General features: G+C 40.0%; 1 protein-coding gene across 3 annotated transcripts in view; it reads left to right on the top strand.

Moving 5' to 3' along the window:
* The window catches only part of RARB (retinoic acid receptor beta), a 287,775-nt gene that overhangs the window by 184,323 nt on the left and 84,157 nt on the right, over positions 1-19,295 (top strand). For all 3 annotated transcript variants that reach the window (XM_065397920.1, XM_065397922.1, XM_065397921.1), the window contains exon 2: positions 614-762. In XM_065397920.1, coding sequence (XP_065253992.1) covers positions 614-762 — 149 coding nt within the window. The remainder of the gene's footprint in view (positions 1-613; positions 763-19,295) is intronic.

Raw genomic sequence — 19,295 nt, 5'->3', positions numbered from 1 at the left:
ATCAGTCTCTTAATGCACATTGATGATTTTCCATATCCTTCCATGACAAACTTGCATCCTGAAAATGTTACCTCTGTTGTGGAAGTAGATGAGAGACTTCATAGCATGTTTAGCTAAAAGCTAGATGTTGAATGGATGGATATTTCACGTCATTCCCCATCAAAGACTACATTCTGTGCTCAGATGTGCGCATCAATAGCTCATGTTTAATTCCAAGGGCTGAATCTAGAATATGATCTAAATTCTGTCCTCTGATGCCCAAATTCATTTCCTAGTCTAGTCTAAAGGATTTGTGTTGGGGGTATCTTAGCGTGGAATTTGGCCCAGCATGTGGATCTGATGCCATGTGCTTTTTGGAATATGGGATTGCAAGATTATGGAAGGGGCTGAATTTATGCATCCTATTCATTTAAAAAAACACATCTGTGTTTAGGGAGACAGAGTGTGGATCTGATGGCATCTCTACTTAAATGTTTGCGAAGAAAGCCAAACATATGCTTGTGATACACAATTTTTTTAGTAGCTGTGAAGGGATAAATAATAGAGTATATAAAAGTCAAAGGTAATGCACTAAAATGGTGTTTTTTCTTTTCTTTATTTTTTTCTTTTGTAGCCATCGAAACTCAGAGCACCAGTTCTGAAGAACTTGTCCCAAGTCCACCTTCCCCACTTCCTCCCCCTCGTGTTTACAAGCCCTGTTTTGTCTGTCAGGACAAGTCATCTGGATATCATTATGGCGTCAGTGCCTGTGAGGGATGTAAGGTGAGTACCAAAACCCCACTGGTATTTTGTTAGAAAGCCCTGCATTTCTTTTAGAGATGGGCTAAGCAGATTAGTTTCAGACTAGTTTGAATGCCTCCAAAGGCAGGATAGTTTGGCCTTACTCACTAAGTCAGAGTTAATTCAAGCAGGCAGACAAGTGGTTGTCGTTCCTGGAGTAACCTATCCTCTCCATCCTTACAGCAGTATATGATTGGCTGACATGAGGATGTAATTGGAAGTACCTCTTTTTAGATGTGGTACTTTGCAGAATGATGTAAAAACACATGATGGCCCCTTCTCTTAATTCATTGTGTCCACCGATAAATTAAGTATTGCATTGGGAGGTGGGGTTCACATGATTATTTGCTGTCCTTAGTTCATCCTCTCTGTTATTCTTTTATGTAGTATATTGCCTATAGTACATTTAGAGATGTAAAGGTCGAATATGGATCTGAGCCTTCCCAAAGTTCAGCAGAATTGAGATCTTTGGTGTTGGCTCAACCCTTACACAATTAAGGGCCAGCATGTAGTTAAAATGTGAATATGGTTCCAAACTTTCCAGAAATGTATCAGTGGTCATATCTGGGGTTTCGTTATGGACCACAGACAAAGCAGAATGGCAGCTGTAAAACTAATTTTGACAGACTACAAAGTAGAAATAAGGATGTGTTTGCCAGCTACTTTTCAACATTGTGATTGTTAGTATTTTAGTTGAATATCCATACATATTTTTACATAGACAGTTTGTGATGAATCCATGGCATCTGGGAATTGGAGTACTAGAGTATATACTTGCAGAGACTGAACATGCATCAGGGAGGTTATGTGAGCTGAGCCCTGTGTGTGTGTGTGTGTGTGTGAGAGAGAGAGAGAGAGAGAGAATATGTAGAACAGTTAGATAAGGGAATTGTGCAATATGATCATATGATAGCCACGTTTTTTTCTAGCAATGTTAGAGGAACATATCAAAATATTTTGGGGGAAATTATGAAGAAAAGGTGCCTAAGTAGGACTTATATAGTTTTTGGTTTTATTAGTGATTAGTACCTACTGTGCAATACCTGTTTTGGTATGTGAGAATGGTTATAGAGCAGAAGTACTATCAACATTATTGTATTTTCAAATCTGGTTCTGTATGCTTCCGCCCCCTACACAAGTGCATGTACATATGCTCGTACACACACAAAGCTAAGTTTAGTGATGTTTTTTTAGGCAAATATTCTAGTCAGATCCTGCCAGATATTAATAGCCAGTGTGGAAAGAGCAACAGCATGCAGGCACAGACAGTGGTGAGTGCTACTGTACAAAAGGTTTGAGTTTAGGGTTGATGTTTGTTGCACAGAACAGTCTCAGTCTTGCAGCATGATTATAGTGTCCCACAAATTCAGTGGGAAGACCTGAATGCAGGACAAGGAATGATATTACTATGGGATAACACACCTTGAGATCATTCTCTTCTATACTAACACACACTAATTATGGTATCTGGAGGTAACACACTATAAAAATGGTAAAATATTTTAACCTTCATTGAAAACCATCTGCATTTATTAAAAGAAATGAATAAAATCTATATTTTGGTGTATTCATATTTTGTTTTGATTTTGTTATTAGTCAGCCATACATTTAGGCCCCAGTTCTGCAGCTTCTTGCATGCAGGGGGTCTGCTGCACCCATATGGACCCTCTCTCCCCACTCCGGTTGGTTTGCACTATTGTGATTTTGATTTCAGTGGTGCGCTGACTTCTTCAGGAAAGAAGTTACAGGATCTCAGCCTGATATTTTTGCTCCATAAATATACCATAAATAGGTATTTGAAAGTTAGCATATAAGATCATCTGTGTTTTAAATTCTCCTTCCAGTGTTGAATTTTTGCTTGAATTACCTGGCCATGTTCTCAAGTACTGTCATGCTGTGGTTGTTGCCATGCTGCTGAAATTTCCCTTTCTGTTTGAAAAAGTACAATAGAAACTTGTAAATCTCACTTCACTTAATTGCGCATCTGCTGTTCCTGAGATGCGCACACAAAAATGATTGTATCCCTCCCCTTTTTCAGCAAGAATGTAATTGCAGAATGCAAGAGAGAGGTCGCATGTTTCAAAGACTTCAATATTTTTGAAAAATATGTTCAAGTGTACTTATGACATACCAGGGTACAATCCAGACCAATGAGTGGTTGTGTCACTTCTGCCCTGTAACCTGCCGTATCTCCCTTTGTTTTCCTTTACAAGGTTTTGCGGCTTTAGCCTCCAATCTGAACTGCTCACAAACAGCCTCCAGCATGTTAGTCACTCCCAGCTATGTCTGTGTGCTGCAGCCACACCTTGGCTCTTACCAACCTTACAGATTACCACAGAGTGTCCACAACACACTCCCAGTCCCAGATCCCCCCACCCCCACCCCCAAACATGTGTCCTGTACTGCCCAGCCCTCTGCTGGACAGTACACATGTATTGAATCGGTTATTCCTTTAAGGGAATAATAGGCACACAACTTGCTGCCCCAAATGGAGTTACCCAGGCTAGGTCTACACTACAGCGGGGGTCCGACCTAAGATACGCAACTTCAGCTACGTGAATACCGTAGCTGAAGTTGCGTATTTTAGGTCGGCTTACCTGGCGGTGAGGACGCGGGAAAGTCGACCGCTGCCGCGCTGCCGCCGACTCCGCTGCCACCTCTTGCCGAGGTGGATTTCCGGAGTCGATGGCAGAGCGATCAGGGATCGATTTTACCGCGTCTTCACTAGACGCGGTAAGTCAATCCCCGATAGACCGATTGCTACCCGCCGGATCGGCGGGTAGTGAAGACAAAGCCCCAGACACTTCAACTTAAACACACTGGATTAGATAAAACAGTAAAACAAGTTTATTAACTGCATACAGAGATTTTAAGTGAGTACAAGTAAAGAGGCATAAAAGTCATGACTGGTTACAAGACAAATAAAGATAAAATGCAATTGGTGCCTCACCTAACAAACTATATTAGATTCAAGGCAAAGTTTTCTCACCTCATATTTTCAGCAGTCTGACTGACCAAACTCTTTAGGTCAGGACCCCTCCCCCAGAGTCCAATGGCTGCTTCCTTTGTCTCTTCTGGTGCATTGAATGCAGTGGGTAGAGAGAGGGGGGGGTGCCTTGGGGTCTGCCCCTTCTTTTTATAGTCATGTCCCTCCTTAACGCTGCTATGTGCATTTTGCCATGATGATATTGATTAGCAAATAATGAGTTTTTAAATGATACCTCACAAGACAGGTCTTGTACAAAAATTATTACAGTAGTGTGTAGGGTGTGAATACGGGTATATTCTGTCACAATACTATATAACTTTTACTGGAACATTCCAAAGAATTATCATACATAATTCAAACAAAACCACACTTGTCAAAATATATGAAAAAGTCTATTTTGTAATACATTTTTTTTTACTTGCTAATTTGAAAAATTGGTAATTCTGCACTTAGATACCATACTGACAGAGGCTGTTAGAAGTAAAACTAAGATAAATATATAGAGACGATAATGGGTGTGTCGGTGAGAATTCGTAAGATTCTAGTATAGTGGTTTGAATCTTTGCAGCTGTCAGTACTTGTGCGCAATGTTCAGTGATTAGAGATTGCCTGATGAGCTTTCTGGTCAACATGAAATTATACCCTTACTGACAGCGGGCAGTTACTTTGTAAAGACAGAATACTGATATAGTCAAAAGTACCTAGAACCCTACAGCCAACCTTTGAGACTTCTAGACTAAAAACACTGATCTTTCCTCTTTCCAAAAATTTTATCTTCTCCTCTTCACTCCCCTTTTGTGCCATTCTGTCCATTCTTCCATTCCTCAACCTTTGCTCTCCCCTTACACTCACTTGTTCCATTCCTGCTCTTGGACCACTGAGCATGTCCAGAGAAAGTCTGCCTAATCCCTCCTTTCTGCCTCATCAGCTTTACGTTCTCACTCTAATCACTTTTAGGCCACCAGTTACAGTCAGTTCTTCTCCACCTTCAGTTCCCTCCATAAACCCTTTCTCTAACCTTACGGTCTTCTGCATCCCCCTTCACTCAGAATATAGCCAGCTTCTTTGCAAAATAAAAAAGTATCCTAATCCAGCATGACTTCTCCCTTTCCTTCCCTGTCCTCATTCACCCCTATTTCCAGCTCCCCCTCCTTCACTTCTGTTTCTGACTGAGTCTCATTTCTTCTCTCTGCTGCTAAGCCTTCACCTTGTTCCCTTAATCTCATGCCTTCTCACCTCCTGCCATCCATGCCTCCCTTTCTCTTATCTTCGTCCTTTCTTTCTCCTCTGGCTCATTTCCCTCTGCCTTCAAGTACAAGATACTCCTGTCTCCCCATCTTGTAAAAAAACATTCCCCAGGATCCATTGTGTCTAACTACGGTTCTGTCCCCTTTCTTCTCTGTTTTTTTTTGTCTCCAAAATAACAGAGCATGCTGCTTACTTTCCCTTGACTTCCTTTCTTCTCATTTTCCCCTTGCTCTCCTCTTAGTTGGCTCCTCGCTCTCTACTCCACTGTAACTGCCATCACAAAGGTCATTTATGATTTCTTACCACCCCGAGGTAATTTTTTGTCCTTAACAACTTGGTTTATTTACTGCCTTTCACACTGTTGATCACTGTCCTTTAAAACAAACAAAAAGAAGTATTTTTTCGCACACTACACAGTCAACCTGTGGAACTCCTTGCCAGAGGATGTTGTGAAGGCCAAGACTATAACAGGGTTCAAAAAAGAGCTAGATAGGTCCATCAATGGCTATTTGCCAGGATGGGCAGGGATGGTGTCCCTAGCCTCTGTTTGCCAGAAGCTGGGAATGGGCAACAGGGGATGGATCACGTGATGATTACCTGTTCTGTTCATTCCCTCTGGGGAATCTGGCATTGGCCACTGTTGGAAGACAGGATACTGGGCTAAATGGACCTTTGGTCTGATCCAATATGGGCGTTCTTATGTTCCTTTGCCATTTTCTCTGCCTTGGCTTCCGTGACTATATCCTCCTATCTTGCTGACTGCTTGTTCAGTGTCTACGTAAATAGCTCCTCCTGTCTCTACCTCTCCCAACCGTTATCACCCAAAGTTCCAGTCTTGGTGCTCTCCTCTTCCCTCATCTCTAGATAATCTTATCTCCTCCAATGGTCAATTGCCGCCTTCCCATGAGTGATTCCCAAATATACCCTTCTTACCCGTCTGTCCTTGTTTAAATGCCTCTGACATGTCCTCTTACTTGTCTAACTGCCAGCTCAGACTCAGTCTCTTGAAAACGGAACTCTTCGTCCCTTTTCCTTTTTGATCTCCACAAACAACTCCGCTATCTTTTCTATTTCCCAGGCTTGCTACCATGGTGTCACATTTGACTCTTTACCATATTGATTCTCACTAAGTGCTGTTATTTCTTCACCAGAATCCACCTTTAACCCTCCTTGTTTTCCTTGCCAAAACCCTTGTAAATGCACCGGTCATCTTTCTTCTTGATTAACTTGCCCTCTTGCTCCCTCTTCCATTTCTCCCCCTCTCAGCCCCCACTCTCCACTTCAGATCCAACTTTCATCATGCTGGCTTCTAAAATGGGAAATAACCTGCCATCCTCCTCTGTCAAGCTTTCTCTCTTCATCCCTTCTTTATCCAGCCTTTTCAAACAATCCTTGTTCTTCCTTCTCAACCCTAATCCCCACATCATCCCTCACCTGAATGGTTGGTCTGTATATTTTAAGCTCTTCAGGACATGGAGTGAGTCATAATCTCTGCTCTTAAAATATCATGTAAACATATGTGGCTGTATAAATGATTTTAAATAATAATACCCCCCCCCCATTTTTCTAACCCCTGTGCACTGATATGCCCAGTATTTGCCCAAGATTTTCCTAATTGAGTAGTGATTTGGAATGCCTCGGTTTTTTTGAGTTCTCTACTTGAGACATCATAAGGGGGTGTGATTTTCAGAAGGTGGGCACTCAGCACTTTCTGAAAAGCAGGCCTTTTTTAGAGGTTACAGGTTTGGCACCCAAAATCTTGGCATTTTGTTTTATTTCTGGGTAGTCCATTGCAAGAGCCACAACTATGAAGTCTGCATTATGTCTTGTCTATCCATTCTTATATTAGATCCTCTCAAATGAACTGAAAAGCAAACGTGTTCATAAGGGAAATTTCAGAGCTCACTAATTTTTTTCTGTATAAAATAACACATACACAGAACCACCTAGTTAGTTACATGTGCAGTGTTCATGTTCTCATGTTTAAGTTCTCAATTATGTAAACTGCACAGTATTTCAGACGTATCCTTTGGAACTTACTGATGTATTTCATGACCTTCAAATTACAGGAGATTATTAAAGGAAAATTGCACTAGTTTCAGGGTGATGCTACAGAGCATGCTAAGAAATTCTTTGCAAAATGAGCAACTCTGATCCACCCAGCTGGGGCAAGTGGTTTTAAGGCTCTTACTGAAAGCTCCGCTCTTTGGTACTGACTTCACTCTTCATTGTAGCAAGATCTGCAGAAAAGGGGGATTGAGCGTAGTGAGCTGCTTTCCCAAACAATGTCAGCATTGTGTGGATGAAGAGGAGAAACTGGTGCTCTGGCAGATTCTGCTGTCTGTTAAAGCCCTGTCCCTTGTTCTAAGCATTTAAAAGGCGACATTCCTTTGCTGGCAATACACTACATGGATTTCTGGCACAAACTCGGTGGGTAGCAAAAACTGCTGAGAGCAATTTGCGGGGTGGGAGGGGAGGAGGGAGAGTAGACTATGAAGTGTATAAAGGAGAGTAGTATTTTTGTACTACATGCTGGCAAATTTGTTTGTACCATCAAAGTGCCTGTCTATTGTTTGTACCATCAAAGTGCCTGTTTGTCTATTGTTTACGTTCATGAACAAAATGTAAATAAATCTGCTTCACTGAGTATTCCCCATGTCAGTTCTTATCCCAGTATCTTCCCTATGTTAGTATTTTTATATAAAACTTCCTACATTATGGGGATCAGCAAATTAAAAAAGTAGCTACGTCAATAAATTCCAGTGAACTTTGGCTATGGAAATATTACGCCCACTTGTTTTGCTCCCTCCGTACATCCGAACGAGTAGTTTTATTGCAAAGAGGTCAGACTTTCAGACTGTAGAAAAGAGGCATTAATATGTACAATGAAGCAAGACTGCAATTTCAGAGGACCAAATCTCACAAAGACAAGATAAGAAATACCCATGGGACCAGGGGAAAAAGAAAAAAAAGAAATATGGAGAAAATTAAACAGTTCTTGTTTTGTTCCAGGTTGTTGATTCATGAGGAGGTCCAGCTGAGTAGAAAACCTGAACAGAAAAATATCCTAATACATATGCTCAGGGGTGCACAGTTCTGCTCGTGTGTGTAGTCTGCCCCAAAGCTTGTAGCATAGTCCAAGTCTCTGGATCCACAGTCCCGTAACTTCTTCCTAACTAGCATTTCATAACCTGCCTGGAGTTGCCTACAAATTCATTATGTTCTCCATGGATGTGTCACTGTGGACACTGAGGCTAATAGAGCATTCCCTTTGCAGGGCAATGTCCTTCATGACAAATGCCTTTTTTTTTAAATAGGTAACTCTTCTCTTTGCCTTTTCAATCAAATTGAGCCAGATTCTCATTTACACTAAGGCTCCTTCAGTTGGTTCTGGCAGTGGAGTGAGCCTTAAAGTGGTGGATGTATGTGATGACACCAGTCCTCCACATGTTTGCCTTCAGCTGTAATGCAATGACATTCACACCTACTGTAAGGCCCCTTTTACACTGCAAGATTGGTGTACCAGGGTGAATGAGAATCTTTCCCATTATCTTCTCTCAAGTCATGTAATATATAATTGTCAAAACTATTACTAGGAAAACAAACAAAAGAAAATCTTCAGAAAACAAATGAACGAATATGGCATGTTTGTTTACAGATGAATGAGAAAACTGAAGCTCACTCCAGATCAGTAAGGTATGCATAAGTGCAACAACTTCAAGAGAAAGGGAAATAAGTAAATAATATGTTTGTGTACAAGCATAGTCTGTGCAGAGCTATGAAGACATATTGACAAATGATGTCAGAAGCAAGTGAACGGTGGTTCAATCCATTATGCTTTTCTTTCCAAGACTTCTTTTAACATGATTTTTATGTAGTTGATTCCAGGCCATTCTGCGTGAATTTGTTATTTTTTACTTAATGTGAGTTCCAGTGTGTTACATGCAACCTAGGGTTGTGTTACCTCTCGTCACTGTGTAGCACACACTACTTCTGTTCCACCCACTCAACTCCCATTGAAGTCAACAGGGAGTTGTGGCATAGCTCAACGGCAGTATATGGCATTTTAATTATAGCTGCTAGCAGAAATGGTCATTTGAGCTAAATGTAAATAAATTCCTGTGCATAATTCCAAAGCTGTGACACAGTGGACAAAAAAGCAGTTTTTCGCTGTATTTAATATGATGTTTCAAAATGTGATCTTGCAAAGTACTTTGCAGAGTGCTTAAACTCAGAAATCCCAATGAGATGCATTTGGGTTTTTGTAGGTGGTTTAATATGAGTGATGATTTTGTTGAGAGCATGTTATAAGCTAGCTTCAGCTTATTCTAATACTATAGTATGCAATGGCTGTGTTTGTACCTCACTTTTGTGTTTACTATGTAGGCAACAACGTGTAGAATTAAATGAAAATAAACAATGAATTACATCTCAAGCAGTTTTAAAATAGAAATTCTGTAATTCAGAACTAAGTAGAAAATAGTTCACAACAAAGACTATAAAGCCAATCAATGCATAAGCTTAGATTTGATGACCGGCGGGGCACACTGTCAAGTGCATATGTTTTCCAGGGCTTTTTCTGGAGCTGTGTGGCAGGTACTTAATAGGGAGGCAGGTTACGTTCTGGGTGAATACTGACGGTGGATGTTGATAAGATGGCTGGGAAGACTGATCAACTGAGCTGTTATTGTATTTTTGAATTTGTGGCTTTAGTTTTTTTAAATGTGCTTAGTGACTGTATGATTGGCACATTTTAGAAATTAGAGTAATCAAATAAATGAGGGTCATCTAAATGCTCAAAAATATAGAATTATTTGTTGACTAATTCTGCTTATGTATGTGTTAAGCTTATACAAATGCTATTTATTATTTAATTATATTTATTTAGAAAAAAACACCTATCCCTTGTGCCTGTTTCCATTGGTTATTTGTGACTTATTACCTCCACTCAAGCTAGTGAACACTGTCTGCTCCCTAGTGTGCAGAAATACTCTGATTTGCCTAAGAATGTGACCTCGTGCTGTTCTTGGTGCCCATTGACTGAATGGCTGATGGGAACAGAAGCTCTTTTTAATCCCAAATGAAATGTTCCTTTGAGGAGATTTTCTAAAGGGGTGTTTTGTTTTGCTTCTTATGCAATAGGAGTGCTATCTCATTTGTGGTATGGGTTGTGGTATGGGCCATCTCATGTGTGGTGTGTTTATTCTAAATAGCTGGTGAAACATCAGTCTTGCATTGTAGCAAAAACTCAGTGGTTCCTAATTTTTAGGAGACTTGGTATCTGAGTTTGACTTTAATGGTGGATTCTTTCTACAATCCACCATTTTGTATTTTGTTCTACAAAGGCTGCTATTTATAGTCTTCAAAAAGATTAGAAGAAGGTACAGTTGAATGGATAAGCACTCAAAAGTTAGGAAGTGTCAAAGATTGCACCTACAGGTTTATTTGTCCCTCTCATGTTTGCATAGTCGTTGACTGCATGATCACTTACTGCTTCTCAAATAAAACACAACCATAAATCCACATGTGCAGAACCTTGTAGTAATAATAATAATAATTAATATCCAGCTCTTATATAGCACTTTTCATCAGTATATCTCAAAGTGCTTTAAAAAGGTCAGTATTATTAGCTCTACTTTGCAGATGGGGAAACTAAGGCACGGGGAGGTGAAGTGACATGCCCAAGGTCACCCAAGCAGGCCAGTGGCAGAACTGGGAATAGGACCTGGGATTCTGAGTCACAGTCCAGTGCTAAATACACACGGTATGCTCTTTTGTTTATTCTAAACCAATGGTTCTCGGGTCGCTTTTGGACCAGTCAGCAAACAGCTGCAACCCATGTGACATCCTCAGGGCCATACAGGTAGTGTGTGTGTGTGTGTGTGTGTGTGTATGTGTGTGTGTGTGTGTGTGTGTGTGTGTGTATGTATATATATATATATATATATATATATATATAGTGGTAGTATTAAATGTATTAAATATCCACACTATATATATATATAGTGTGTGGATGCGGTATGTGTGTGTGTGTGTATATATATATATATACCACTATATATATATAGTGTGGATGCGGCCCACATAACACATAGAGAACTGCATATACGGCCCACAATGGTAAATAGGTTGAGAAGCACTGATCTAAATAGAACCTACGATAATTCACTTATATACAAGATGTGGCATGAAAGAAGGAAGAGCTCTGAGGAAGCTCACTGCTCACTTTAAAGTGCATTTTTTACAAGATAGATTCTCAGGGTTGGAAGGGACCTCAGGAAGTCATCTAGTCCAACCCCCTGCTCAAAGCAGGACCAATCCTCAGACAGATTTTTGCCCCAGATCCCTAAATGGCCCCCTCAGGGATTGAACTCACAACTCTGGATTTAACAGACTATTTCAGAAATAGCATACGATCATGATATTAAAGACTATATCCTAATGCATATGCTCAGGGGTGCATGGTTATGCATGTGTGTGTTCAGTCTGCAGCAAAACTTGTAGCAAAGTCCAAGTCTCTGGATCCTCAGTCCTGTAACTTCTACCTAACTATATTGGTACTTTGTATGGGATAAAACAGACAAAACCTACAAGGCAAAGCATCAGACTAAATCTATGCCAAATGCATATGTCATGGATTATACCCAGTGTTTCCACTTGAATAGGCACTGATGAACCTCCAAGGGAACACATTCCAGCACTGAGACCCAACTAGTCCTAGGGTGGAATGTCAGGGTCTTCCCAGCCAGTCTCAACTATCATGAGGAGTGAGCAATAACTGGAATATAAACATATAGAGGCAATATAGAAAATGACTGGTCGAGTACATTCTTGTTTAGTATGTACGTGTTTTCATTTCAAACCCTCTTCATTAGGGAGATTTACTGGGAGACAATATTGTCAAATGGAGACTGGCCCCCTGTACCATTTATTGTAAACACAGGATTGTACCACTTCTGGAATACTACAACCCTGGGATCAGAAGACAGCTCAGCTCCTCCCTCTGTTCATTACTCCTTTGATCCTTCTAGCTGGCCCAGCTCCTCCCTCTGCTCATTGTAGGCTGCTCTTCATGTCTGCCTGCCTTTCCCTAGAGGGGCTGTGTGTGTGAGAAAGAAGGTGTCACTGTATAGTTATGTGGCCTGTCATGATTCAAGGAGTTTATACTAATGAAACATACTTATTTGGAGACAACAAAACTGTGAGGAACAAATGGAAAGAGTAGGGCTGTTGATTAATTGCAGATAACTCACGCGATTAACTCAAAAATATTAAGCGTGATTTAAAAAATTAATCACGATTAATCGCACTGTTAATAGAATATCAATTGAAATGTATTAAATATTTTTGGATGTTTTCTACATCTTAAAATATATTGATTTCAATTATAACAGAATACGAAGTGTACAGTGTTCACTTTATATTATTTTTTTTACAAATATTTGCACTATAAAATTATAAACAAAAGCTATAGTATTTTTCAATTCACCTCATACAAGTATTGTAGTGCAATCTCTTTATCATGAAAGTGCAACTTACAAATGTAGGTTTTTTGTTACATGATTGCACTAAAAAACAAAACAATGTTAAACTTTAGCACCTACAAGTCCACTCAGTCCTACTTGTCAGCCAATTGCTAAGAGAAACAAGTTTGTTTACATTTATTGGCGATAATGCTGCCCACTTCTTAATTACGTCACCTGAAAGTGAGAACAAGCATTTGCATAGCACTGTTATAGCTGGCGTCGCAAGATATTTACGTGCCAGATATGCTAAACATTTGTATGCCCCTTCGTGCTTTGGCCATCGTTCCAGAGGACATGCTTCCATGCTGATGATGCTTGTTAAAATTTTTTTGCGTTCATAAAATTTGTGACTGAACTCCTTGGGGGAGAATTGTATGTCTCCTGCTCTGTTTTAGACACTTTCTGCCATATATTTCATGTTATAGCAGTCTCAGATGATGACCCAGCACATGTTGTTTATTTTAAGAACACTTTCACTGCAAATTTGACAGAATGCATGGAAGGTATGAATGTGAGATTTCTAAAGATAGTTACAGCACTCGACCCGAGATTTAAGAATCTGAAGTGCCTTCCAAAATCAGATCGGGATGGGGTGTGGAGCATGCTTTCAGAAGTCTGAAAAGAGCAATACTCCGATCCGGAAATTACAGAACCCGAACCACCAAAAAAAAAAAAATTCAACCTTCTGCCGGTGGTATCTAGCTCAGATAATGAAAATGAACATGCGTCGGTTTGCACTGCTTTGGATTGTTATTGAGCAGAACCTGTCATCAGCATGGACACGTGTCCTCTGGAAGCAGCAAGGGGCATATGAATCTTTAGCACATCTGGCACGTAAATATCTTGCAACGCTGGCTACAACAGTGTCATGCAAAAGCCTGTTCTCACTTTCAGGTGACATTGTAAACAAGAAGCAGGCAGCATTATCTTCTGCAAATGTAAACAATCTTGCTTGTCTGAGCGATTGGCTGAACAAGAAGTAGGACTGAGTGGACTTGTAGGCTCTAAAGTTTTACATTGTTTTATTTTTGAATGCAGGTTTTTTTGTACATAATTCTACATTTGTATGTTCAACTTTCATGATGAAGAGATTGCACTACAGTACTTGTATGAGGTGAATTGAAAAGTACTATTTCTTTTGTTTATTACAGTGCAAATATTTGTAATAAAAATATAAAGTGAGCACTGTATACTTTGTATTCTGTGTTGTAATTGAAATCAATATATTTGAAAATGTAGAAAATATCCCAAAATATTTAAATAAATGGTATTCTATTATTGTTGAACAACGCGATTAATCACGATTAATTTTTTTAATCATGCGATTAATCACAATTAAGTTTTTAATCGCGTGATGGCCCTAGAAAAGAGATAATGAATGTGTGCTGAAGAGTCATCACTCGGGGGCCCAGTCTAGAAAGCTTCTCAGGAGTTATAAATCTGAAAAGGCTTTTTCTTTTCTTTTTTTTTGGTATATCACCAAATCCCTCTGAAAAAACAGTGAGTTTGTGTGTCTAGTCACTGACTGATTGGATGCTGTTTAAAATACCAGCTTATCATTAGCCTGACTAGGGGCTCTTACGTTGGATAAAGAGTGAAGCATGTTTATAAAATGCCGGTTGTTTTAAAATGTGCATTGGGCACTGACAGAGGGTGGCAGGATCGTGTTGTTGGCTCATTTGGTTAGCAGGTGTTGTAACCTTGCAGGAATCTCTGCTGATTCACTAGGGCAGGTGTCAGTCATTAAACGCTACCCTGAATACAAGGGTTGTGGAACAGCCCTCTAGAGAGGGAGGTGAAGTCTGGGACAGAGGGGGCCTAAGGTAAGAACCTAGGTCCGTCAGGATTTGAGAGAAAGCTTAATCTGGAGTTAACTGTGTTTGTTGGTCTTGAAGCCAAACCATTATACAAACTGCAGCCTTTTGTTGGGGTGACTCCATCAACTTACAGGCATATATGAATATTTGCAGTCTAATTGGCTTTATTATTTCAGCTACATTATAAATACTCAATGGCACATGGTATGTTAGCAATTTGCGAGCTATAAAGTTCTTTGGGGAAGCTAGTATTGTCTACCAAAATGACAGATGTCCAAAAAATCCTCCTAGCTCTCTAGTATTAAATACATTAAATGCCAAATATGCAATGGAAAACGTTTAAGAAGAGTGGGGAGGGTGCAGGCATAAAACCTAATTCATATTGGAGAATCTCTTTTTCGGGGGGGGGGGGGGGGGCGTGGATATATATTTCTCCCTGTACTGTAGTTCTTGTTTCAGCGTATTCTTCTTTTTCCTTTCTCCATAACTGCCATGGAGACAGTACTCCAAATGATCCGTCGCAGTAGTCTTGGAATAGGCTTTTATATAGCTAATATGGAAGTTAAACATTCTTACTTTAACTTATTTGTGTTCCCTGGCCTAGGCATGATGGGGGTCTGCACCCCATTGCATTATTATACCTAGTCTGTTTTCCTGGGTGGAGAATAATTTGTTATGATAGGTCCTGTTCATTTTGCCTTTCTTCTGTACTTGCTTTATGGGAGCTAAAAAAACCTATATTATGCCCATCAGTTATTTTCTGTTTCTAGTAAGCTTGTCACAAATGTGCATGAAATGTGAAATACATAAGGGGCAAGTGGGAGCAATCAGTAAAGCAAAAAAAGTATTCTGTGCTGCTGAACATACTGGAAAACATAAACAAAGAACTGTTATGCATTTTGGCATTAGCAACTGGCAGTCTTGCATGGAGAAGCAATAATATCAGAAAAGAGAGCAGCTACATGAATGGTTTGGGAAACTGTCATTCTTTACTAAGAAATACTGTGCTTAATTAATTCTTGCTCCTGGGAGGTCAACCTGGAGCACTCATTATGGTCTTAATTGGTGGTATAAATCCTGAGACGGTGGAGGGGAAAAAAAAATCAGTAGCTAACAGTGTATGGCCTTTTGGTAAGTGTTAGCCAGTTGTATTACCATCTCAAATAGTGACAGTTTATGATTTTAGTGGGTTATAGGTCTGGTTCTACCCAAATTAGGTTAGAGGGCATTAAGTTGTGCAAAAAAAGTTGCAATAATTCATCCCTGTGTTTTGCATTAAACAGTGTGAAGCAACCCTATACATGCCAACTCAGAAAAATGTGTTTCTGTGATATCCTGTTACTCATATTAAATTATGTTCATTACACTTCCCATCTGGAGTTTCCTACCAGGCCAAAAATCATTTTACAGACATTACTGAAAGGAAGTTAACTGTAATATTTTTAATTGTATACTTTTCATTTCCATTTTTTTAATTGAAGAAACCAGATGGAAATGCACCCAGACATCTTCATCTCTAGTGATATTATTGAAGAGCAGAAGCAGAAAATTCCAAACACATTGGTTTAAGGTGATGATTGTTCTGTCAGGAGGCTTTGTGGCATGTTTACTAAAAGGACCAGAAGTTCTATTTAAATCTCAGTTGGTGGGGGAGGGGAATAAAAATAGTCTTATAGATACTTTAACTTATGACAACCAACTTTAGTCTACATTTGACAAGGCAGGAATGAAACCCCAAACTTCATGTGCGAGGCCATTCATTTTAATTCTCTCCTGTTAGTAGTTGTCCTTTTGCCCGCTGGCAAACAGAAAAGTCTATTTCTAGCTCATTGCAAAAATGATTCATATTCTGGGTTTTGACTACTCTAGAACATATCATTTGCATCACCTTTGGAGAGCCGAGGCATCACACCAAGCGTACAGGTATGCTCCATCAGCCGGGATGTTGAACTGGTAGTCGGGAAAACTGGATTCTGTTCCCAGCTCTCTTATTGACTTGCTGTGTGACCACAAGCAAGGCACTTATAGGTGATCTGCAAATATTTTTTTAATGGGTTCTTATTTTTTCTCTCTTCAATGTTGAATGAAGGCCGACCAAGGATTTTTTTAAAAAGACATTTTCCCCACCTTTAGAAATGTTAGGAACATCAAATCTGGCCTTTTCTGATTTTGGTGGAGTCCTCTGTGAGGTTGCAGATGTGCACTGTGAGTTTACACCTTAATTCAATTTCTCCCAAGAGTTCATTAGGCAGTTGATATTAAATAGGTTTAGTCTCAACAAAATGCGGAGCTGTAAACAGTCTGACTAAAAATTCGTCTCCTCTTCCCTCAGGATCAACTTTCAGTCCCTTGTTGCTTGTGACAATTTTAATACCTGTCCAGTCACTTGAGAGGGCCAGATCTTTAACTTGTTTAAATTCCCATAGCTCTATAGGAGTTATGACAACAAACACAAGTTGAAGATCTGGTCCAGAGTCTTTCAGGGCAGACGAGACCAGAATTTCTTGTGGTTAAAAATATATATTTAACCAAAACCTTCCAGTCCTTTGTATACCATATAGAAGGGGAAAGAGCATTAGCCCAATTTCTTTCCTTCATGGATCACCTGTAACCTCCCATGTCTCCCTTTTTCCATCTGTAAAATGAAGCTTATATTTACTCATGTTTGTAAAGTGCTATGAGCTCTACAGATGAAAAGTTCTGATTCAGTGCCAAGTATTGTTATAAAAGTGTGAAAAAAACAATTGCCATTAAGCTCGAGAATAAATGGCATTATATGTACAGAGTGGACTGGACAAGGTGAAATAAAAAGGAAGGTGGAGAGTTATGCTGAAAATCACCGTGGAAAATGACGAACCACTTTTTGCCACAGTTTGACATTGAAACTACACACGCAACCATTGTTCTGTCAGACGGTTGGCTATTGCCAAAGCTATGCGCATGTGCTACGTTCTTTGAAAAGAGTCTACTATCTTGCATGGACATGTGTCTCCTATGCCTCTCTTTGGCAAAATACGTTGTCCTGCTCTATTATTGTACCTGGCTCTGGGATGAAGGTCTGTGTGTGGGGAAGGGGGAAGCCGGGGGGGGGGGGGGGAGGGAGGGCTGACTTTTTGTTATTTGTGCGGGCACTGGGCCACAGAAGCTGTTGACTTGCTGTCACTGATCCAGAGGATTGGTGCTAAACCCCAGCTTTTTACAGTCTTTTGGAGGGACCTCCAGTGTGCCAGACTCCTAAGGAGTCTCACTCTTCTTTCAGGGTACGCCACTGAGCTACTGGGCGTCAGCACTGTGAGCTCTGCCCAGCAAGTCCAACTGAGATAGACTCCTGGTAGAGAGTTGTACGCTCTTCAGTGACTAATGCACTCCAGCCAGTATTTGCAGTGACACCTCAAATAGTGTTTTCAAAATGAAGTAGGATTTATTAGTCAACTGGAACACAGCATTGAAGTCCTTAGGTTAGCACAGAGAAATGAAGGTTAAAGCACAGTCCATTCTAGTCACACCAAGCTGCAGTGAACTCCATTTTCAGGGTCGCTTGCACGCGTTCTCTGTCTCTTTGATTTCCTTCCTTAGTCAGTTCCCAGGTGAGAGAGCCCCCACTCTCAGTCCTTTGTTCTCAAGCTGGGGTCTCTGCTCAGCTTACCTGCTGAGACTGTTGATGCATGAGTCATTGGCTTGCATTGTCTGTTTGGACCCATGGTTGATCTGGGTCAGTTTCAACCAGTTTCTTAACAACTCTATTTGTTTCACCCATACAGTGAAGTGACACATACACCTATGTCTCCTGTGTTGCCCCAGGAGCATTATTAATCCTTTTGCTCTATTGGGTAGCAATGAAAAGCATAGCAGGAAACTCAGACACACATCGGATTCATAAAAAATTACAAAAAATTCCACTTTGTCACACTTGTGCTTTTCCCCCCATCCACCACGTGACTGAGGAAGATCATCTCACATTCTGCCTGCCCTGAGTTGCCTTTACTTGCATTTTTTTAAAAGAAATCTCCAGTTTGCAAAGAGTGGTAGACAATGCAAGCATCTTGGAAAAGAAGTACCTTCTCACACTTTTAACTAAGAATGCCCTCATTTCAGTCTTCCATGATTGTACTACCTTTTGGGGTTTTAACTAGTCATGGTGTGAAACCGTTCAAACATACATGTTTTGTGTACAGCCATTTTTCATAGGTGTACTATATATCATAAGATACTAACTCAATGATGTGTTTCATGTGACAGCAGGATGGCCCAATATTAAAGTGCAGTTTTACTCTGAAAAATGACTGGGTAAGACTGCCATTATGGAGTTCCATGTTCATCGATGACTTTAGTTGTAAGCCATGCACATTTGCTCCTAAAGGTTGCTTTCTCTTAACTGCCAGCCTTGCGAACTCAACCTGGAATGTGAGACTCAAGCTGGGTTCTTTATTCTCAAACATCATCACAAGTACTCAAGGTTTTTTCAGGCCAAATTCAGCTCTCATTTACACCTGTTTAAGCCCCTTTACTATGCTAACAAAATGAGTTTGCACAGGTGTAACTAACTGCAAGGTAACAATTCTGATGTGGAATTCTGACATCACAGAATCCAGCTCTTTCTTATCTTAGCGATGTACATTTTGTAGGGCTAACAAGAATAAAAGTTAATTTTAGTAATTAAAGTAAACAAATACAACTGAGAAAGGTGTCGTATTTCTATGGTCCAGTTTAAAAGTAGAGCAACACATTAAAAAGGTCCAGGGCCCAGTATTTTTTCTTGTACAAAATCCAGCCAATCTGAATTTAGAAATGGCTTGATAAATTGGGTTGTAGAGAAGCCTGTCCTAATCCATCTTTATTTTCCTTTTACTAATATCCTAGGAAGACGCTTGATTTAGAAGCTCATTTTAAAGTCCATTTTGTGGTGCACCTGTAGAGCCGCTAAATTCATAGTGA

Source organism: Emys orbicularis, chromosome 2 (assembly GCF_028017835.1).
Source record: "Emys orbicularis isolate rEmyOrb1 chromosome 2, rEmyOrb1.hap1, whole genome shotgun sequence".
In the NCBI taxonomy this organism is placed as follows: Eukaryota; Metazoa; Chordata; order Testudines; family Emydidae; genus Emys; species Emys orbicularis.
This window is presented reverse-complemented; position numbering and strand designations above follow the sequence as displayed.